The following is a 22,112-nucleotide window of genomic DNA, read 5'->3' on the forward strand; positions in this document are numbered from 1 at the left end:
ATTATAAACTCATAGTCACGATCGGCTTCACCCAGTGCCCCTGATTTCAGCTCAGCTGGCTTGCTTTCTGGTTAGTGCCCCTATGTTTAATTTTTTTCTCCCCAAGGCTGTTGGGCTATCTGGTGATAACAGCCAGCAGGGGGCGCTCCTGTCACCATCCCCACTCCCAGGCAGGGTAAAGCAGGTAGATCCTCAATTTCAAATGGTTCTTTCTGAAACACGGTCTAGCTTCATCCCCGTCCCTCCCCCATCTCTTTCAGTTCAAGAGGATTGGGGGGGCTACCTGGGCAGGAGAGAAGATGGGAAGAGCAGGCGCAGCTTGTTGTGCAGTTCCTGGAACTCCTCAAACGTCCTCTGGATGTACATTGCCTCATGAGCGTTCTCCCGCATCACCTTCACCACATAAATCTGCAAAGTCGAAACTCAGAGTACACCTGCCTGCCCACCTGCCCACGAGGGGACGGAAGGGGAGTAACGGTGCGTGCATGCATGCGTGCCTCCGTGTGTGCGTGTGCGGTACTTTCCAGAAGGAGAAAGGCCTCGGAAGAGTCTCCAGTGGAGAAAAGAGGGTAGGCTGCACACAGGCGGGAACCTGAAAGCAGAGACTTCCTCCCTGTGTCTCACAGAACTACAAACCAGTTCAGCTTCCCGAGCCTATGCAGGTCCTTAGTGAGGGAACAGGCCTGTCTGGATTATTCCCAGTGCCAGAGCCTTGGTAAACTCCAGAGCACACTGTGCAGGTATGGAGAAAGGGTTAACCCCAAGAAGATGGGTGGACAGAAAGCAACAGAAAGGAGCAAACACTTACATAGCCCTTGCTGGGGTGGAAGATCTTCTCGTGACGGCAGAGGAAGACATCAGTGATGCGCCCAGAGCTCTTGAGAGTGTGTGTTCGGGGTGCAAAGGAAAGGGTTAGCCGGTCATCTGAGCCTGTGAATTTCATCTGAGCCAGGTTGTGAATGAAAAAGTTGAGTTTCGTGGCAACGCTACCCAGGCTGGACTCAATCAATCTGTTTGTGTAGAATGGGAAACCAAGTATGTAACCACGGGCCCAACCTCCCTGTGCTGTGATAGCTATCCAACCAGATATTGCCAAAGTCCTGAGATTTGGGGGGGAAGGGGTAGGAATAGACAAGATCTCAATATGTAGCCCAGGCTGGCCTCAAATTCATGGCAATCCTCCTGTCTCAGCTTCCTAAGTACTAGAATTACAGGTGTGTGCTACCATGCCCAGCCCTGAGTCCCGAAATTAGCCACCAGATCAACTATGTTCCCAATGTCATAGTGTAACAGAGTACATGATTGACACAGTTATTGGAATTTGTGAATCCTGAGTTCTTATTCCTCCTGCCAAAGACACTCAAAACAAGGTAGGCGGGAACTCGGGATGATCAATGTCTTAAGTACTAACAAATAGAATCCCAGGGCCACACCAAGCACTGCTCAAAAAGACTAACTTCTAAGTAATGTCTGGTTGAAGGGGAAGGGTCTGACCAAAAGAGTTAAAATATATCGTGAATTGGGTGTGCAGCCACACTCTGTTAGTCCCAGCACCGGCATGTGGATCTTTGAGCTCTTCCAAGGCTAGCCTGGTCTATAGAACAAGTTTTAGGATAACCAGGGCTACACAGAAAGACCCTATTTTGAAAAACCATAAATAAATAACAAACAAACAAACAAATAAATAAAACCTGTTATAAAATCGAGCTTCCACACTGCCTCCTAGACCAAGTCTCTGGTTGGGATCTGGTAGGAACCCAGATAACAGCCAGGCAGTGGTGATACACACCTTTAATTTGAGCAATTGAGAGGCAGAGCTAGGCAGATATTGGAGTTCAAGGCCAGCCTGGTCTGTAGAGCAAGTTCTAGGAAAGCCAGGGCCAAACAGAGAAACCCTTTTTTCTTGAAAAACAAAACAAAAATAATAATAATAATAATAATAAAAATAGAGATGATAGTAGCCCTACATATACATATTAGCCCTAGAATGCAGACAGAAACAAAATGATTACCAAGACAACCGGGCTAGGAGGCCCAAGTCCTGGCCCTGCCGTTTGGGCTAAGCCTTGCCCACTGCCAGCCTGCTCCTGCTAGCCTAGCAGCCTGGGCACTACAGGAGCAGGCAGCAGCACTGGTCTGTGCTGTGTGTTACCTTGTGAAGTAGGTGGTGGCGTTGGCCTCTGTGTCCTGAGGCCTCAGGGCATCATACACATACTTGAGGTCCTCCAGGTCGGAGAGCTCAGGGATTCCACAGGACAGCATCTAGAAGAAAGGAGGGGCTGCCTGTAACAAGAGTCAAGCCTAGCTTCCTTTCTCCCTGAGACAAGGTTTTCTGTACTAGGCGCCATGATCCTTCGGGGTTACAGACAGATGCCGTGGGCAGTGGTTAGCGGGCCACAGGCAGTGAAAGACTACATGAGGGGTCAGGCATCACTGTTTCTAGTCGTTGGGTCTCTGCCTTTAAGGAAGACAGATGCCACAATTGGGAGAAGTGGATCTTCAGGAATCCTCGGGAACAATCCGGGGCAGTCTTAAAGATGGAGCCAGGTAATAAGAAGGAAAATCATCAAGAGATGAACTCCTTACCAGGCCCAGAAGGTTGAGGAAGAGGTGGGTGTGCTTGCGAATAAGGTTGTAGGCTTGGCAGCAAAGGTCAACAAAATCATGGAAGCGGCTGGAAGGCTTGTCACCCCCGTTGATGACATACGCCATGTCCGAGGTGAACACGAAGGGGGCACGGTCCCTGGGCCAAGGGAGCATAGAGGTAGAGACAGTCAATATGAAGACGGAAGGCCACTTTGTAAGCTCCACCAGGGGCTGTTTTCCTTCAACCCTCATGATGCCTTCTGACCTGGGAGCTAGTAACACCTTCTCCCAGCTACCCAACTGTGTTCCGGCTGAAGCTCAGTCTTCAGCCCCAGGTCATATGATCAGCTGATCCTCACCTTCCACAAGCTCTGCACAAACTTGAGCTCCTGCTCAGTCTCCTCTCCTTCAGAGCTGCTTGCCCAGGGTCAGGGCTCTGAGGGTCCACTTGCTTCTCGTGTCCCAGCTCTGAACCACTCTTGCCCGCCACACAGGAGCCCACCTACCTCTTGATATTGCCAAACATCTGTGCGTGGCCCAGGAAGCGGCCGAAATCTATGTGGAACATGTGCCCGGTGGTCTTCAGCATGATGTTGTCATTGTGTCTGTCACAGATGCCCAAGATATATGTAGCCACACAGCAGCCAGCGCAGGAGTAGATGAAGTTCTCCACAGCCTGTGAAGAGTGCAGGCAGCGGGTGGGGCCACCTTCCTCTCATGTGAACTCTAGAAGCACCCAGCACCCACCTGCTTATCCTCATTATATACCAAAGCACAGGTTTATGAACACAGAAGCATCTCCCATCATCCATGTATTCTGAAGTAGGAGATGGAAGGTTTATGTCTATATACACCCTCCATTTGAATTTGGTTTGGTTTGTTTGTTTGTTTGGCTGGAAGGACAGTAGACATGCGCAGTTCAGATCGGGAGACCTTAGTGGACAGAAAGGCTGATTCTTTAAACTTTTCCAAGAGGTCAAAATAACCCTGACTCAAGAGTGGTACTGAGTATCGGAACTCAGGGCACCTGACCCTGTGGTAGACTATTATTTCATCTAGGCAAAGATGTGCTACACTTGTTTATGCTGCAGAATGTTACTTTAACTATGCACAGGTGTGTTACTTTTGCTTATGTTGCATTTAACAATGTAAGGGTGTGTGTTTAACTGTGTAAAGATATGTTGCATTTGTTTCACCTTGCCTGCCTAAGGCACCCGATTGGTCTGATAAAGAGCTGAACTGCCAATAGTTAGGCAGAGGGAGGAATAGACGAGGCTGCCGGATAGAATGGGAGAAATCTAGGCTCAAGGAGAAAGAGAATGAGCGAAGGAGGAGAGAAGGAGGGACATAGCTGGCTGGGGCAAGAAGTCAGGCAGATGCTAGCCAAACAGCCAGGTACAGAGAAGCAGTGAAAGCAAGATACACAGAAATAAAGAATGTAATAAAAATAAAAATCCTCGAGGCAAGAGGTAGATAAAGAGAAACAGGTTAATTTAAGTTAAAAGAGCTAGCCAGAAATGTGCCTAAGTTAGGCTGAACATTCAAAACTAATTAATAAGCCTCCGTGTTATGATAAGGAAGCTGGTTGGTGGCCCAAAAGAAAAAACCTGGTACATGACCCTTCTTCATGCACCCTTCTTCCTGTCCCAAATAGCACTCCATTCCCAGAGTGCTTGATAGCAGCTAAATGCTTACCTAATTAAAATCACTGCCTCCAAAGAAGAGCTGAGACAGCGTCACACTTCCTGCAGTGTTTTGCACTTGGAAATCAGACATCTCTATTTGGTAAAATGTGTTGGAGATATTTTGGGGCTCAAGGGGTGGGAGGGACTGGGGTAAAAGCACTTGTGCTTTAAGCATGAGGAAGGACAGGAGTTGGAAGCCCCAGGACCAATGTAAAAAACTAGGTATAGCTGTGCATGCCTGTAACCCCCATGTGGTGGGACTGAGACGGTTGAGAGTTCACTGGCCAGCCAGCCTAGACAAAAGAGCAAGCTTCCAGTTCCTTCCTCAACAGACCCTACCTAAAGACAGCAAAGTACAGAGTGAGAGAGGAAGACACTTGATGTCCTGCTTTGGCCTTAGCATGCACACCCATGGGTGTGTGCATTTACCCATTCATGTTCATGTACAAACACAAAAAGGAGGAGGGGCCAGGCGTGTGGCACTTGGGAGAGAGAGGCAGGTCTCTGTGTGTTTTAGGTCAACTTGATCTATATAATGAGTTCCAGGACAGCCAGAGCTACATAGTGAGACTCTTGTCTCAAAAAAACAAAACAAAACATATAGAATTCAGCTTCTGTTAGGGGAAGGCCATTTCTTAGAAAGCAAACATCTATGAATGAAGAAAAAAAACTGCCTGGAGCCCGGCGGTGGTCCATGCCTTCAATCCCAGCTCTAGGGAGGCAGAGGCAGGTGGATCTCTGTGAGTTTGAGAATATCTGGTCTACAGAGATAGTTCCAGGACAGGCTCCAAAGCTACACAGAGAAACCCTGTCTGTAAAAACCAAGAAAAAAGAAAAACAGGAAAAGAAAAAGGAACTACTAGCTCTGTGCCTCACATCTACAGTCTCAACAGGAAGCTGAGGCAGGAGGATCAGGAGTTCCAGGCCTGCCTGAGCTATGCTACAGAGTGAGGTCCTGTCTCAAAAAACCAAAAGGGGGAAAAAAAAAAAAACAAAGTCAGCTTCCAGGTACATCCCTGCTTGTTGTAGACACTTGCACGTTTATTATGACTTGCTAGTACACTGGCATGGAGAAATTACAGTTCCAACACCCAGCAACAGCACTTGTTATGGGAGTCATTCGGCACCCGAGAGAACACATTAGCATAAACAGCACATGGGTTTGGAGGAGGGAGAGAAGCAGCAGCAGTAGCCTCTCCAAGGCTCAGTCGTACAATGTCGAAGGAGCAGTGTGTGAGGCTGGGAAACAGAGAATGGCTTTCTAGGCCAAAGGGTTCTATCATCTAGAGGTATTAGACCCATGCAAATATCTCCTACACTGGAGCCTAACTGAAAGGCCAGACTGGATTACAAAGGCAGCCATGTAGATGTTGTATTTATCTGCTGACAGCCTTTGAAGAACCCAGAGCAAAGATGTGACACAAACGGCTCTGGACTTGAAAAGTCCCCGAAACTAGGCAGAGGGACCGTGAAGAAGCTGCTGGCTCTGGTCTGGGTGACAGCAGCATCCTACAGTTACGGATAGGAAACACACAATAAGCAGGCCTCAAGAGGTGAGCGGAGACAGGAAACTAAGCTTCGCCTCCCGAGTTTGATGATAGCAAAGATGCAGCGGGGGAATCCAGCCGGCGAGGGCGACTGCGGCTTAAGTTGCATGGGGAAGGCTTAAGTTGCATGGAGAAAGCGGTTACAAGTGGGGCTTTGGAGTCCTCGGGACATGAGCGGGGATAGAAGGCATAGCAGAAGGCGTGTCAGTCAAGACAGTGTTAGTCGGAGAGCACAGAGGGAGGGCCTGGGAATTAAACCCTGGGGACCACAAATTTATTAGGGCTGCTTAAGACCACCTGATCACACACCCATTAGACATATCCTGGTTATTATTTGGCTGCCTGCATGTCTTCCTTCAGGAATAACATGCACCGATCAACATAAATTAGTATTGATACTCCCTTGAAGCAAGCCTTATAGGAATTAACATTCTGGCATCTTTTGTTTGCTTTTGAGACAGAGTCTTACTATGTGGCCCTGGCTGGCTTGGAACTCACAGAGGTCTACCTGTCTCTGCCTCCTGAGTTCTGGGATTAGAAGTATGTATCACATTCTGGTATTTTTATTGTAACCTGCTCCTCTTCACTCTCACCCCAAACTTCATGAATCCAAAGACTACAGTCACGAAGCTGAGGACTGGTCACTGATGACAGCAGACCACCAGGGCTCTACCATCCCTGGCAGCTCACCTTCTTCCCTCTAGTGGGGCCAGTTAGGCCGCTCGGCTCCCGTGTGAGTCTTATCACTAGCCTCAATCTTGGCTTCAAGTTACAGTCTTGCATACCAGCTTCACTGCTTGGAGCAAGGGTTGCACCTGACTCATGCCCACAAAAAAAGGGAGTTGGGTTAAGATGCTATCCAAAGCCTCTTCCTGCCTTCTCAAATCCTATGCAGCATCACTGAGTCCCTCTGAGAGTGCCAGGGAAACGGGCCGGGATCCACAATGGGGACAGATAGAGACAAACTCTCATAAGCTGCCCCCCATACGACCCAAGAAAGTTTCTCTGACCAATTCTAAAAGATACTGTTAATTTGCAATCGTCCTCTGACCCATCTGTCCACAGAGAGCACACCCTTCAGCAAAGCTGAGCTGGCGATAGCAAAACTCTGAGTCACAGACAGGCACACTGCCTCAGCAGCTCTGGGCTTCGGAATCCCCCAGTCCTACCTTTTCATATTCGTCCTCCCCAGGGTTGTGTTTCTGCAGCCAGTCGGCCAGGGGACGGTCCTTGAAGGAGCCCGTCACCCCGTGTTCCACCTGGATCTTGCGCAGCGTCTCAGCGTTGGGTATCATCTCCACCATCCCTGAGGGAGAAGCAGTCAGACTCAGGCTTCAGAAGAGAGTGAGGAAGTCTATCTTAGCTGTGTAGATGCTTCCCGCAAGCTAAGCCCCAGAGCCTTTGGACAAAGTCTGCCAGCAGGGAGAATACGAGATGGATGATGGAAAGAAGACCACACCCACACCACATATTCTACACTGGTGCTAGGCTTCCCAGGTCATCGTGTGAAAGATAGACAGGGCTTTTAATCAATTTTCAGGTAGCTGAGCTCTACCAATCTGCGCTTTGCTAATTCCATTTCCTCTTCTGTTACCTGTTCTTCCAGCTGGAGGACCGCAAAGCCAGACAGGGTCTCGCTCTGTAGGCCAAGCTGGCCTCGAACTTCTGATCCTTTTACCCCATCTGAGAGCTCGGATTATAGGTATGCTGTCACCGCTCTCCACTTTGGACATGCCATTACATGCAATAAATACTTTTAAATATAACTAACAAGGACAGAATAACCACATACTTGTCACATCCAAAACACTAAGAGTAGCCCTGGAAGCTAGAGCCTCTTTTCAAATTTCCTTACAGCCATCTCAAAACCACAATGGGTTTGTTTGATCAAGATCCAAAGTCCACAGAAGTTGCTATGCCTCCAAGTCTGTTTTGTTTCGCAACAGACTCTCCCTCGCTTTCTTTTTTCGAGTCACCCCACATCTGCTCATGGAATAATCCTGCCCTTCTATTCTCCATTGTTCATTTTGGGGAATGAGCAGAAAGGCGGGGAGTGAAGGGACGCCCTGCCCGACTCCCGGCTGACCTCTCCCTCGGCCAGTAGAGAAGCAGCGGAAAATGACCATGCGCATATCCAGCCCCTCCTGCACCCAGATCTTGCTCATGATGCGAATCATCTGCAGGGTGAGCATGTCCTGGCGAAGGTCATCCCCGCACTGGAGAGGGAAGAGGAGAGATTAAAACCCATTCCACTCCCTCCTGATCCCACGGCATTCCAAACTACAGGGACAGGGAGAGGCTGGGGCTCGCCAGCTTTGCAGCACTCACCTGTTGATCTGGCCCATGGGGTCAAGGAACCAGGACAGATCTCCGCAGTCCACCCCTTGCCTTGCTCCCCACCCCTCCCATTGCTGCACGCCCCTCTGAATTGAACTATGGTTCCTTTTCTGCAAGAAGCTCTCCTGACCACTAGGCCTGTTTGTTTGAGACAAGTTCTGCCTGTGCAGCCCGGGCTGGTTTTGACCAGCCATCTTTTTGCCTCAGCCTATGAGTGCTGGATTACAGATAAGTACCGTCATGCCTGAGTCACCAGGCCTTTTAAAATCTTGAACTTTTATACCAGATCAGAAACTAACTATAGACTGTCTTTGTTTGTTTGTTTGAAACAGGGTTTCTCTGTGTAGCTTTGGAACCTGCCCTGGAACGCACTGTAGACCATGCTGGCCTCGAACTCACAGAGATCTGCTGTGTCTGCCTCCTGTGTGCTGGGATTAAAAGCATAGTGGTTTTGCTTTTTTGTTTGTTTGGTTTTGGTTTTTTGGGTTTTGTTTTGTTTTGGTTTGGTTTTTCAAGACAGGGTTTGCTTTCTTTTGTTTTTTGAAACAGTGTCTCAATATCTAGCTCAGCCTGACCTGGAAGTCACTACATAGTCTAGACTTGCCTCATGGTGATCCCTCTGCCTCAGCCTCTTAAGTGCTGAGATTTCAGGCATTCACCATCCATCACAACCTGCCGAGGAAGGCATTCTCACCTTGAAGATGACACGGATGTTCTCACCCAGGGGATCCACATTTTGGAAGGCGAGCTTGAGGGGGACCGCGTTGGAATTGAAGTAGGAACAGTCCTGTACAGAATAGAGGGCAATGGCTAATGTCAGTGGGCCACGCCAGGAAGGAAAATGCCCTCTTCACGCTGGATCGAGACGCTGTCTACCTTCTTGTTGGTCCACCCAGGACATGCTCGTCACATCTTCCAGATTTCCCAGGAACCCAAAGTCCACATCCCTTTCCTTGCTTCTCTCTTCCAGGCTTAGGTTGCTAGAACCATGGCTCTACATCTGATTACCCACCCTCCTCCTAGCTTGTGGCTTCTGATAAATCCCACGCCTTGAGGTTTTCAGCACAGGAGAGTAGCATATGGAAACATTTGTGGATGCTGGCCAATATGCTCAACACGGCATCAGTGTGTCTCTGAGGCTGCTCTACAGATTTTAGAAGTTACCCTACACTTCCATAACAGTACCACGTGCCTAAGAGTTGTGAGGATAGAACGAAACAACTGACAAAAAGACCCGTGCTGGACAGTGAGTCGAGGCCGGAGGCTAAGAGTTGCCACCCTCGCCACCTTAGCTAGTTGCATCCAGAGCACCATTAGGGAAACCCAGCACCATTAGGGAAACCCAGCCTCTGACCCAATTCCGCCCCGCACACAATTACGGTTGTCAAACCAAGTCCACACACAGTCAAGCTGGGAAGAGGCCACCTGTTTGCCTTCCTCCCTCTTCTCCTAAGACAGGGTAAGGAGGCCTTCACCTCCTGCAAGTGTTCCCCATTCTTTGAAGTTCTCCACCTAGCAGAGACTCACCCTGGGCACAATGCCCTTCACCAGTAGACTGGGGCTAAGCGGCAGGCGGCACGAACCGTTGAGGGCAAAGAACTGCTTCACCTCCTCCAAGCCTGTGCGAAGGATGCCCTTCAGAGGGAGTGGGGGAAAGCAGGGGTGAGGGGAGAGGTCCCGAGACTGCACTGGGAGCCAGGCATCTACCTCCCGAGGAAGGAGCCTTGTCACGTGCCTAAATAACGGACAACTTCTAAGAAACCCTGGGGGAGGACAGTCACCCACTTAGGTCTCAGACTTGCTCAGTGAACAAGAAGCATGCCTGAGTTTCTAAGAGGAAAGGCAGCCAGGAGAAGGGAAGAGGGAGGTATAGATTGGAGGGCAAGGGGTAAAGGTCCTTCAAGGCTTTGATAAGAGAAGATAAGAGAAGATCCAGATACAGATAAAGATCTCTCAAGGTTTAAGACACCAGAAGCACAGCTGGTGTGGCCTAGCGCCTTTCCTAAAACAAAGGTGGCCCTTTCTGTCACCTGTCTCAGCCCTGAGTCATGGTTCCCCACAGTGAACCCCACAGACCTTAGCCCTCAGCAGCTGAGTATGCTTGTGCACACACAGGTATGCCTAGCCTTTAAGGCAAGCAGCTAAGTCAAAGTTCTAATATTTTGCAAGCCAAACAAAACACATTCGTGAGCTGTGGCCAGCTTGGGGAACTGTTTGTGGCCTGCAGGTTACAGCCACCTCCTTCTAGTCACTTTCCATCCTGCTGAGAGGTAAACTCCTCCGTGACACAAGCCTCAGCTAGAAACAGGGTCAGGGAGAGCAGGCCTTGCCTATTTACCTGGCGTGCAGATGGGGTGGCCTCTCGGACCTGCTGGGCCAGTTTGGCTAGGGTATTGACAAGCCAGCACTGGCGGTTAAACTCCTCCCTCAGTCCCTTGCCACAGCAGCACAGCAAGGCTGCCAGCAGGTACTGGTAGCGGATGCTGAACTGAGAGTCCTTGAGGCTATCCTTCAGTAACCTGTAAGGCAGGGCAAGCGGGAAGTCAGGCCACTCAGGAGCCACAGCATCGAGCAAGGGAGGAAAGGGTCCTCTCCTGCTTCAATTCAGAAAGCCCACGCCCCCACACACACCTCAGAGGGAAATCTGCTTTGAATGACTTCCCTGTCTTGGAGCGGAAGCCCCTCTACAGCTCATCTTGACTTTATGCTTCTTCTGCCATGGGTGGGTAGAGGAGGGGGATCAAGATGGTCTCCCCTGAGTTACACGGAGGTGAATGGAGACCCCGTTGAGGAAAGATACTAGACCAAGGCCACAGGGTAGATGAGCAACATGCTGGAGTCTGGTCTCTTAGTTCCTCCCTCCTACCTGCCACAGAGGGACTATTCCTGTACTACAGCCCCTATCTACCTCCCTTTCTGCACGCAGAGTTTACCAGAAGAAGTAGTGGGTCACTCTCAGGTCCGAGATGGCTCGCTTCAGGAGAAAGCGCACCAAGGGGCTGTCCAGGTAGCACTCATACTTGAGGGCCTGTTCGGAAGACAGCAAATACAAGGCTTTGGTAACCTGAAATCTGCACCGACTGCCGTCCCGGGATGTTGGCTTCTGAGGGCAGATGGAGAAAGACTAGGAAGCCGGGGCATGAGGACAGCGAGTCCTCGCACCTGTACCAGCTGGGGCAGGTAGTCCAGCAGCTCCGCATCTGAGAGGGAGCCGATCCACTGCACCGCCATCCGCCGTACCTCCTGGTCGGGAAAGCTGCGGAAGAGTTCAGAGACTTGACAATCCCCACTGCGGGCTGTGACTCAGAGATGTGAGTCAAACTTTATGCCTGGGGTCAGAGGCATGGAGAAGGAAAAGTCCTATCCCTCTCCCGCCAAGATCTGCTTCTCTTCTGGATGGCAGTCCTTACAGATGGTCTTCCCATCCCCCTGCCCCATGGACAGCCTCCCATAGGCAGGGAAGAGCAGGAAAATGGCCTTTCTTATTCCTTGAGCACTTTACCCAAAGCTCTTCCTAAACCCCTACTCTTAGAAGTCCCTAGGGTCAAGGAGCCCTTGAGTGAGTGAGGTCTGGTGGTAACATTCTACGATACAGAGCCTGTCAGGCAAGGAATACAGAACTGCGGGGGTTTATACAAGCCAACAGACAGCCTGGGAAATGAATTTTGCAGGGATTAGCAAAGATGTAGCCTCGAAAAGTCTCAAAGGCAGGTACATTTTGATTTCTGAGATGGCAAAAAAATAAGCCAGGAAACCTGGGTACAGTCTAGAAAGGCAGCTCAGATGGGGAGCCCCATCACCCCAAGAACTCTTTCAGAGAAAGAGAAGAAAGGAGTGTTTAAATGAGAAGTCAGCCATCAAGGTTTGGGCCACACAAGGGAAAGCATTTGCTGAAACAATGGATGAATATGTGAACTTTGGGCTTATGTGTAAATTTTGCTTCAAACGAAAAAAAAAAAAAAAAAAGGGAATCCTGAGCTGTGTTAATAATGTGTGTGCCATGGAGCATGGGGGCCTATGCCTTTAATCCCAGCTCTCAGGAGGCAGCAGAGACAGGCATCTCTGAATCTCTGTGAGTTCAAGACCAGCATGGCCTACAAGGCCAGTTCCAGGCCAGTTAGGGCTACATCATGAGACCCTGTCCCAAACACCAAAATTTCTTGTTTAACAAAAAGAGAATGCTCCAATATTTCCAATTTAATGATGTGTGACAGCTGCCCAGAAGAGAACCCAGACACCTAATAAAGCATTGCGGGGAAGGCCAGGGTGGCATCTAGGCGACTTGCATTATGGGTTACTCCCGGGAGTACTGGGGGAAAACAAGACAAAGAAAAGAGAAAACCAGAAAAGCCCAGAATGCTCATGTCTGTGTCCCCATTTTCCCCGAGCTGACCTGTCAGTGATGGCGGTGCTGGGACAAGTAGGAGCTACAACTCACGTGGCATGCAGGAGCCCCAGGGCATCCTGGTGGTTCATGTGTGGCCACTGCTTCAGGAGAGCATAGATGTCGGGCAGGCAAGCCCACTCCCAGCTGGGCGCACTGGCGAGCACCAGGGGCAGTGAGCTCACCTCCGAGTGGCAGTAATAGCGCTTTTCCCACAGGTGCTTCCTGTCAGCATCCGTGAGCCTGTGAGGAGACGGGTGGAGTGAGCCAGAGGGCTGAGAATTTACATCCCAAGGGAGTGGCTGCACACACTACCATTCAGAGGCTTCCCAGCATCCCTGTACATGATCATCAATCACCTGAGGGGGCTTGGTGACTTTCTGGCGCCTAGGACCCGCCCCAATGCCAACCAAGTCAGGATGTCTCCAGAAACGAAACATCGGGTGTATCAGAACGATCACAGGTGATTGCAATGTGAAGCTAAGCTTGGAAAGCAGGGTCCCATCTCAGTGACACATGTCAGACTGAGGCTGAGATAGTGGACCAGTAACACCAGACCACGGGATGCCCTGGGGCCCTGCTTCCGTGTAGAGCCACTAGAGGGCAGTGGGCAACACTTGTCAGGGTTTGGGCCCCTGAGGCCTCTTGGGACTTCTCTTAGCTTTATAGGGTCTGTAGCTAATTGGGACTTGCCTGAGATCAGGTGTCTAATGGGGGAGACAGGAGCTGAGGGGCTAATGAAATGAGGGGTCAGGAGTGGGGTGGGGGCAGGGAGGTCTGCATCTCTCGTTCCCCAACCCAGCATATGCACAAGGCCATTCAGGGCCCAGAGAGGTGGCTGGGATGAGAGAGAGTCCTAACTCTCCTTCTCACCCCTCTTTCTCCAGTCCTGGGTGAACACAGCAGCCCCAAGGATGAGATCAGCCTGGACTCCTGAGAGTTGCCAGCTTGCCAAGACACCTGATCCTTTTTGGAATGTGACAAGACCAGAAAAATGCAAAGGCTGTTGGTGTGGATGGGCGGGAGGCGGTGGGGGCAGGGAGGTGAGGACAGAGACCAGTTGCCCCACCAGAAGTAGAAGATGGCATATCTGGGGAAGCGGCACAGCTCGGATCCTCCTGGTAGGTGGGTCTGGAGCAGGTCACTAGCATGGGGCTGGGTATCCTGGGATTTCATTTCCTGACCTGCCCTATCCACTTTCCCTAGTGTCAGCTAGGGAAAGGTCTGGGGGTTGCCACCCTTCTGTCTAGGTGGTAGCAATAACTATCTCACTGACCTCCTCCCCTCCTCAAGCACTAGGGCAGGAACTAGATGCCGGAAGAAAGTAAAAAGTCAGGCAGATGGGGACAGTGGGAAGGAAGCCTGTGTCAATAGGGGCCTCCTCACCAGTATAGGGACTCCTTCTGCGTGATGTCTTTAAGCTTGCGTTGGTCCTCCTCCCGGAGGCTGCCAAACTCATAGCGGGGGCTGAATTTGTCTCCAGGGGGGCTGGTGAACTTGATGTCAAAGGCCGAGGTGGGGAAGTCAATCTTGGGATAGGATCAGAGAAGCAGAAGAAGAAAGGAGAGGAGACAGTGTCAGTCAGCGGAGGCGGTCAGTCCCATCCCTGGGTCCCCAGCTATCCTCTCACACCCGGCAGGGGACTCCTGCCCCAATCCTTTATCTTTGTAAAATAACCCCAGATGCCTGTGGGGATCCCCCAAAGTCCCAGCTGCAACTTTTAGCAAAAATTAAAAGGAAACCATCGGAAGCCCAGTGTGATGGGTTATGCTGGGAATCCTAGCGCTCGAAAGGCCGAGGCAGGAGTACTCCTGAAAATTTAAGAACAGCCTGACCTACGTGGTGAGTTCCAGGCCAGTCAGGAATCATAGAGAGGACCCTTTTCATCAAAGCCTTCCCCTCAAAAAGAGAAACATAGGGAAAATGGACAAGGGAGGGAAAGGCTGGTTTGAGATGCTTAAGGAAGACAGGCCCCACCTCGAAACCCTGAACAGATATTACTAGAATAAGTCACTCAGAGTGCCCAAGCTGAAGCTGGTGACCCCCTAGTGTGATCCTCTGGGGACCCCACAGTGTGGTCCCGGAGGCATTGTAACATGCGGGGATCTGGGACCACACCTTGGGTGAAGGCTCGAACTCTATGGTCTGTGGTCATTTACTCTGTACCACCAAAAATGGGCATCAGAGCTAAAAGATACAGTTCTCCAAGGAGTTCCGCTCACTCATTCAGCAAGTGCACACTGTACCCTGACTTATAATGGGTGTTTTTCTAGCCCCTGTGCACAGAGTCAAGACAAAAACACCTGTCTCTGGAAGCACACATTCTGAATATTTCTATTATATTTCCTGTCAGTTTTGCTATTCCCTACTCCATACCACAGCATCTCACAGGCTTTAGAAAGGGGGATCAGAACTAGGGTTAAGGCAGCTTCTCTCCCTTCCTTCCAGGAGAACAGGTCCCCTTGGCCTCAAGAGAAGCACCTGGTTGGATCAGGCTTAAAAGGATGAGCCCAAAACAGGGTGAGCCCTGGGTGGAGAAGGTCTCAGACATCACCTTCAGAGGATGCTGTGAAATGAGGGATGGGAACTTTCCACTCATGCCCTAACATTCAGTGGGGTGCTTGGTCACATTTCATCCCATGCCCAAAGTTCCTACCCAGAGTTCACTGGGGGCCTTGGAGCTGACTCTAGTGCTCTGGGATAGGCGGATGGGAGAGAGAGGCTGGGTCTCACCTGCAGGATGACACTGTCTGGCTGGTGAAAATTAGGTGCACTCCAACGGGCACTGGAGTTTTCCTGTGTTGCTGGCCACAAGCCCAGAAGCTTCCGGCCACAGGTCAAGACTCTGAGGTAGAAGGAGAGTGAGATGAGCCAACAACCACTGTGCAATTGGTAGGGTTCTCTCCTGCACTCTTGTCCCCAGACCTTTCCTGATGGAAGTCTCCTCCCCACAGACCACAGCTTTTACTACTAATCTCTAGGAAATCTCCCTTTGCAGAAAGCCTCTCCAAGCTCACCACTCCCTGACCAGGATGACCTGTCGGCTGGGATATCTCCCTGAGGTAGAGAGGCCTGGATAGATGATCTCTAAAGACCTAATGGCAGGGCCAGATGACTTGTAACAGAAACATTGCTGTCCCAAGCCCCCTCTCCCACCTGCCGGGTTCCATCCTCAGTCCTGGTCACCAGGCCTGTACATTGGCTTCTCTGCTAGGGCTGAGGCCCTCTGGACTTCACAGTGAGCACCCGTGGCCAACCCTCCCCAGGGGGCATTGAGAAAAAGCAACCCCTTTTATCTCCATCCCCCTTGTTCCCTTCCAAGGCCAAAAGCTGGTTCCCTGGGGCTCACATACTGCCTGAAGTTGAAGAGAGGGGTAGTGACCCAGCCCAGGGCTTCTGGCACCCGCCTCTGCTTATTGGCTTCCGAGGAACTCCCGGGAGGGGGGATGGGCAGGGCATAGAGTGTGGCGCACAGCAGGGTCTCCCGAGGTAGCCTGTTCACCTGCACTGGAAAACAGATCCTAGGAAACAGGGGAACCAGAATCAGGGCCTTCCGGGGCTGGGGGGCGTGAGAAGTCTAAGCAGACACTCCGCCTTGTCTCAGGAGTCACACATGTCCTAGCCTTCCATAGAACCGGACAGGTCCCAAAGCAAGTAGGACCTCTTCCGGGTGGCCCTGCGATGCTATGCAATGCACTCCCGGAAACTCAGAAAGACACCTCTGGGACTCCTGACTCAAACATATCCCCCAATTTTCAGGTAGGGCCCAGGCGGAACTCGCTTAGCCAAAGACATCTCCGGGTCCGTGCCATCATCCTGTCCTGTGCCAGACTCCTCTCACACTGACATTTCCACAGAGGGTCAGTAAAACTTCCTTTCAATCCTGTAACCCCTCTTCCTCCCCAGTGACACCCCACAGAGTCACCAGGGAGAAGTACCAAGATCTCTGCCCTCAGTGCACTGTTTGCCCTCCCCCACAGCCCTCTCATCGTCTGTGTCCCCTCTCCTAGCCCCAGGGGCATACCCCAGAACAGGCTCAAAGTCCAAGAAGAAAGAGAAGGGGATTTTCAGAATTCCCTGAAAGTGACAGGCAGCTGGGAAAGCCAAGAGGACTCCACAAGGGAGCAAGCACTCCTCAAGGCCAGATGTTCTCCCCACTGTTGACTGGACTACACCCAGCCACACCCTCTGAATTCAGGCTATGGAGATTTGGGTGTGGGGAGGTGGAGAGAGCTGGGAGCTGGAGAAAAAGAAAGCCAGAACTCACCCGGTTACCTTTCCTGGAAGCTGTCCCTGGGCCAAAGTCCACAATGCCACACCCTCCTGGCTGGCCCAAGGCCCAGCTGCTCCTACACCCAAAGGGCACAGAGGCGGGCAGCTACCTCCCAGGTCAGAGGTTTCAGACACCGCCACCCTCTTCACTGCCCCTCACTCCTGGGGGAAGTCTCCACTCCAAGGAGGCACTCAACAGCCACCGACTGGCACAGTCCTGCTCTGCCCCAGCTGCTTCTACCCTGGGGACCCATCAGCTATAATTAGGGTCCCTTCATCAGCCAACGGACATGCCAGGCTTTTGGCTGGAGGTGACGGAGCAGGGCTGCTGGGCCTATTTTGAGAGTGAGCTGATGCCCTGTTCTGCTACAGTGGGAGGGAGAAGCAGCTGACCCCATAGCCGGTTCACACAACAGGGAAGAGCAGAACATAGCTAACACAAGGTAGGGCCACAGTCCCTTAGAAGGCTGAGGCAGAGGACTGCTGAAATTTCAAGGCCAAACTATGAGTTTGCATGAGATCCTATCTTGGGAAGAAGGAGGTACATTTTGACTGAAACCATAATACAGAGAAGCAAGCAAGGCCCTCCCACTTCTCAGGTCTTTTAGTGTGCGTGGGATTCCAAAATGGCTTCCCTAACCCCCTCTGTCTGGGGTTGGTCGAGGGAACCACTACTTCGGCTGGAGAGCTGACTCTTCTCTTTGCCTGAGAAATTCTCCTTCCTGTGAGCCTTTCTCCAACATTGGGGTTGTCTCCTCCAGGGAATGCACTGGGCTCCGGCTTGGCCACACAACCTTTGGGTAACTGAACTGACAGTTCGGAATGCTCACTAGGGGAAGCGGGACTATAGTCTGGGTCCTTTCTGCTGTGTGGCATTAGTTATTATACTTGAACTGGGTGCTATGACACAGATAGTACAAATTTCACACAAATGTCCCTCGTGTGTTAGTCACCATCAGCCACCTGGAACAGAGAAACGGGAACTGAGAAGGCCAGAGCTGAGGCGCTAAGAGGAAGACAGGGAAGGAGTGAACATTTACCAAGCACTAGGTACGGGTCAAGTTCTTATTTTCTCTCTCGTGTCTCTCCTCCCCACTCCTCCCCCCCCCCCCGCTTGTCTTATTATTTAGCTGAGGATGGTCAGGAACTCACAGCAATCCTCCTGCTGCAGGTACACAACCACCATGCTCAGCTGTCCGGGTGTTTTCCTGCTTGTTTCACTTTTGTGGTACTGATGAATCTAGGTAAACACTCTACCGCCAACCAAGCTGTCTTCTTCGTGTCCTAACAACCCAAGATCTTGTCGAGCGGTCGTCTGTCCACCTCCATTCTAGGCTATCTACAGTGTCATATGCTGAATGACGATGGCTGGCCCAAAGTGAGGCCCTGACCACAGTACGGTGCCTTCTCCCACATGCCTTGGCCTTCATTAAGAAGGACTAAGAGGTCTGTCTCATTTCAGACATTAGGGAGGGTAGGGCTGAGGCCAATGCCCTACACCGGCTCTAGGCCTTAGGAACCTGGTCACGTGGATCAAGATAGAAATCTCACACTTAGCGTGGAAGACGACCAGTGTGGAAAACTGGGTCACACCCGTACCCCTGACTCCATCAGGGACCAGTCTTCAGCATCCCCCTCTAGACAGCGGTAGTTAGTGAGGTGGAGAATCTCAGTGGAATATTGAAACTCAGTGTTGCACTGAACCCAGGGTCCCACTGAGACAGATCTCACTATACATAGGCTGGCCTCAAATTCACAGCAGCTCTGCCTCAGCTTCCTGAATGCTCATCTTACAGACCTGAGCACCATGCTCTGCTTCTCAGGGACTACTTAGTGCAGCTACCTAGTCTCCGGGGAGTTTCTCCTACCCTGTCTGTCAGTGGTTACTGATCTAAAAATGACCTAAGTGTGATGAACAAGTCTGCCTGCCCTCTAGTCCGTCTCTTAAATATCCAGACCCTTCATCTACCTATTTAAGCATCCTTGACCTTCCCAGGGGACACTCTTCTGTCTTTGTAACCTGCAACACTTTCAAATTGCATTTGCTGCTTTGCAAATGGGGGCACAGATACAGTGGGCCCGGGGAAGTGAAGCTGGGGTGGTGGTTGGGGGAGCAGCAAACATCACGGCAAGGTACTGGGAGACAAACACCTGTGATGCCACCTTCAAGTTCCCCTCACCCCTTATTTCTTTCCTATTTTGTACAACTAAAGCTTTCTTTCATGAAATCAAATCATTGTTAATAAATGGTAATTGATACCATCTTATATCAGTGGTTATCATACTTATAACCTGCCTATCTCCCTTCAATGCCCCACCTGCCTCCAAGTTAAAAAGGTGTTCTCATTTCTCAATTTGAGAAGCTGAGGCAGACAGGCTAGAAAGAACACAGGATTAGAGAGAATTGGAAACAGAGCCTTACTCCTCGGTTCTACACCCATTCTTACTCCCTCTAGGCAACTTGCCCTGTTCTGCTCAATTCTTTTTTAGTATGGATTGAGATGGGATCTCCTGGTTGGCCTAGAACTTAGCTATTGGCCCAAGTTGGCCTCAAGGTTACGGCACTGCTCTTGCCTCTGTCTCCCAAGTGCTAAGATTCTGGGTGTGGTTTTATTTGTTAGTGTTACGCTGTCTAGGGGCAAAATCCAGGGCCTGGCATATGCTAGTCAAACACTCTACTTGGAGCTATACCTTAGCCTTTTGCCTATTCCAGAGAATATTGGAGGAAGAGAGAAAATAGAAATCCTACAGACAAGTTAAATTTTTTAAGAGAGGCAAGAGCAAAACAACAAAGTGTCTTTAAAATCAGCAGTAATATTTATATGATCCTTTGCAGATTAAAAGGAGTCTTTAAGAGCCTTTATGGGTGCTTCCCATTGGATGTTCCTGACAACTTGAGAGGTAGAAATTATATGTTTGTCCCATTTAAGAGTCAGGGAACTGGAGATTCAAGAAACATCATGACCTGTCTGGATAAGGGCAGTTATGGAACCAGATTTAACCCAGGCTGTGCTCTGTTCCAGGTCTGACTCCTGCCCCAGGATCTTCCTGAAGTGAGCAGGTTGGTCTGGAGCTTAGGGAGAGCTTACTGCTGGTCCCAGATGATGAGATGGAACAGGTACTTGGAGAAGTGAGCCCGTCGGGTCTGCAGGGGGCTACACAGTTCCTTGCCTCCATGGCTGAGGGAACAGGAGAGGTAGAACTCTTCATAGCTACAAAAGAACAGGAGCAGGTCGGTACACCTTGCCCTTAAAACCAATCTCATGCACCCTAGTGCCAAGCTCCGTTTCCTCTAGGAGATTTCTATTGGTCTCTGAAGAATGCAACACGGGATCAGGGTTGGGACAACCAAGCTGGGCTTAAGGAAGTGTGCTTAGGAGCAGCAACTTTATCTGGATCCCTAGACCCCCAGAGTCTTAGACCCATGCTGAGCACAGGAGTTTTTCTTCATTTCATGGGACTGGCCATCTAGCCTCCTCCTTACAGTCAGTTCCAGTCCATCACAGGAAGCACACGGGCACACATGGGTATATGTGGGGGGTGTGTGTGTACATATATATGTATATATATACATATATATTTATACACACACATATACATACATACATGCAGGCAAGGGGTGGGGGAGGAAAATGACATATGCTACCATTAATGCCGACACATGGGGGTCCCTGTGGCTCATGACAGGTGCCTGACAGAAGAGGTCAGAGAAGGCCCCTGTTTCCCAGGCTGCTTCCTTTGTTCTATGCCAATCGCCCAGAGGAATACATTAAGTGAGAAACAAAGAAAGAAGGGGAAGGGAGGGGAGGGGGTGGGGTTGGTAAGGGTGGGTTGGGGCCAAATGCCTATTCCCCCAGGCCTCAGGACTCTGGGGATCCAGCAGAAGAGCTGTGGACTACCAAAAGGACGTCCTTCTCCACCCACCCCTGCAAGGGAACCCCAGACAAAGGGTCACCCCCTCCCTACCACCCTCATTGTGCATCTGCAGGCAAGTGCAGCCATTGGTTTGGGCCACACTCTATCTGGGAACTGGCCATCTGTCGCCTGTCTCCCTCAGCTGGCTTGGGATCTGAAGAGGGAAGAGATGTTGAGGCAGCCAGCACTGGGGGACTGGCAGGTGCTTATCTATCTCCTGGGGACTTTCTCTCTCTGGGATGGATACAGGCTGGGCTCCTCTCAGGCCCTAGGCTCACCCTCTTAGCCCCGTTGCACCAGAATGCCACACCTCCTAGGATGGAGGACAGTAAGGTCATGGGCAGAAGGGGAGACGCTCATCTGTCTCCCCGGAGCTCTGACTCACCTGGTGGCCCAGATGATGGGAATGCGATGAGTTGCATAGACAGTGAAGGCCAGGGCCCCAGGGAAATGACAGGCCTCTTGAACCAAATCATGCTTCCGACTCCCGGGCACCGCGGTCTGGAAGTCTGCATTGAATGTATTGCAGTACAGCTCCACCAAGTCCAAGATGGCTGCTGTCAAGGCTTCTACCACCTTCTCTGTGAAGGGGAGGGGCCAGAGAGGAAACTCAATTAGGACTCACCAAGGGCCATTTTGTTGCCATGACACCAGGAGTATAGGACAGCTTGGGACAGTGATCCCCAAATGCCAGTCAATTTCTAATAGCGGTGACAAAGCTTACCCATCTGCGGAGAAAAAGGAAAGATGCAGGAGCATGTCTGAGCACTTACTTCATCAAGAGATTCCCAGCTTTAAATGTGGTCCTATCTTAGATAGATACTTAATGTGGTGCTAAAATGTTATTTTTAAAAAGTCGCTTTCTGGCACTTGAGAAATGGTGCAATGGTTAAGAGAACTGACTGTCCTTCTAGAGGACTTGGGTTTGATTCCCAGCACCCACACTGGCAGCACTCCAGTTCCAGGGGGTCCAACACCCTTTTGTCTTCTGTGAGTATTAGGCACATGCAGGCAAAATACCCGTATATATAAAATAAAAATACATCCTTTTTTTTTAAAAATAAAGTCTTTTCTTGAAAAGAACAAAAAAACAGTATTTAACAAACTTGTACCTCCTTAGTACCATGTATGTGCAGATGTACACACACACACAGATATACACACACAGACACACACACAGATACACACACAGACACACACACAGACACAAACACAGACACACAGAGACACACACACATAGACTACACAGACACACACGCACACACAGAAACACACACATACGCACACACAGGCACACACAGACACACATACATACGTACAGACACACATGCACACACAGAAACACACACATACGCACACACAGGCACACACAGACACATACGCACA

General features: G+C 50.6%; 1 protein-coding gene across 2 annotated transcripts in view; it reads right to left on the bottom strand.

The window, feature by feature from the left end:
• Pik3c2b (phosphatidylinositol-4-phosphate 3-kinase catalytic subunit type 2 beta) overlaps window positions 1-22,112 on the bottom strand; it is a 63,901-nt gene that overhangs the window by 9,468 nt on the left and 32,321 nt on the right. For both annotated transcript variants that reach the window (XM_057769509.1, XM_057769508.1), the window contains exons 11-28: window positions 21,112-21,307; window positions 19,901-20,023; window positions 15,893-16,060; window positions 15,273-15,384; window positions 13,926-14,068; window positions 12,594-12,782; window positions 11,318-11,411; window positions 11,089-11,183; window positions 10,494-10,674; window positions 9,683-9,790; window positions 8,850-8,942; window positions 7,905-8,034; window positions 6,988-7,124; window positions 3,093-3,262; window positions 2,587-2,743; window positions 2,153-2,262; window positions 809-1,010; window positions 284-408 (exon numbers count right to left, since the gene is read on the bottom strand). In XM_057769509.1, coding sequence (XP_057625492.1) covers window positions 284-408; window positions 809-1,010; window positions 2,153-2,262; window positions 2,587-2,743; window positions 3,093-3,262; window positions 6,988-7,124; window positions 7,905-8,034; window positions 8,850-8,942; window positions 9,683-9,790; window positions 10,494-10,674; window positions 11,089-11,183; window positions 11,318-11,411; window positions 12,594-12,782; window positions 13,926-14,068; window positions 15,273-15,384; window positions 15,893-16,060; window positions 19,901-20,023; window positions 21,112-21,307 — 2,533 coding nt within the window. The remainder of the gene's footprint in view (window positions 1-283; window positions 409-808; window positions 1,011-2,152; window positions 2,263-2,586; window positions 2,744-3,092; window positions 3,263-6,987; window positions 7,125-7,904; window positions 8,035-8,849; window positions 8,943-9,682; window positions 9,791-10,493; window positions 10,675-11,088; window positions 11,184-11,317; window positions 11,412-12,593; window positions 12,783-13,925; window positions 14,069-15,272; window positions 15,385-15,892; window positions 16,061-19,900; window positions 20,024-21,111; window positions 21,308-22,112) is intronic.

Source organism: Chionomys nivalis, chromosome 5, assembly GCF_950005125.1.
Source record: "Chionomys nivalis chromosome 5, mChiNiv1.1, whole genome shotgun sequence".
In the NCBI taxonomy this organism is placed as follows: domain Eukaryota; kingdom Metazoa; phylum Chordata; class Mammalia; order Rodentia; family Cricetidae; genus Chionomys; species Chionomys nivalis.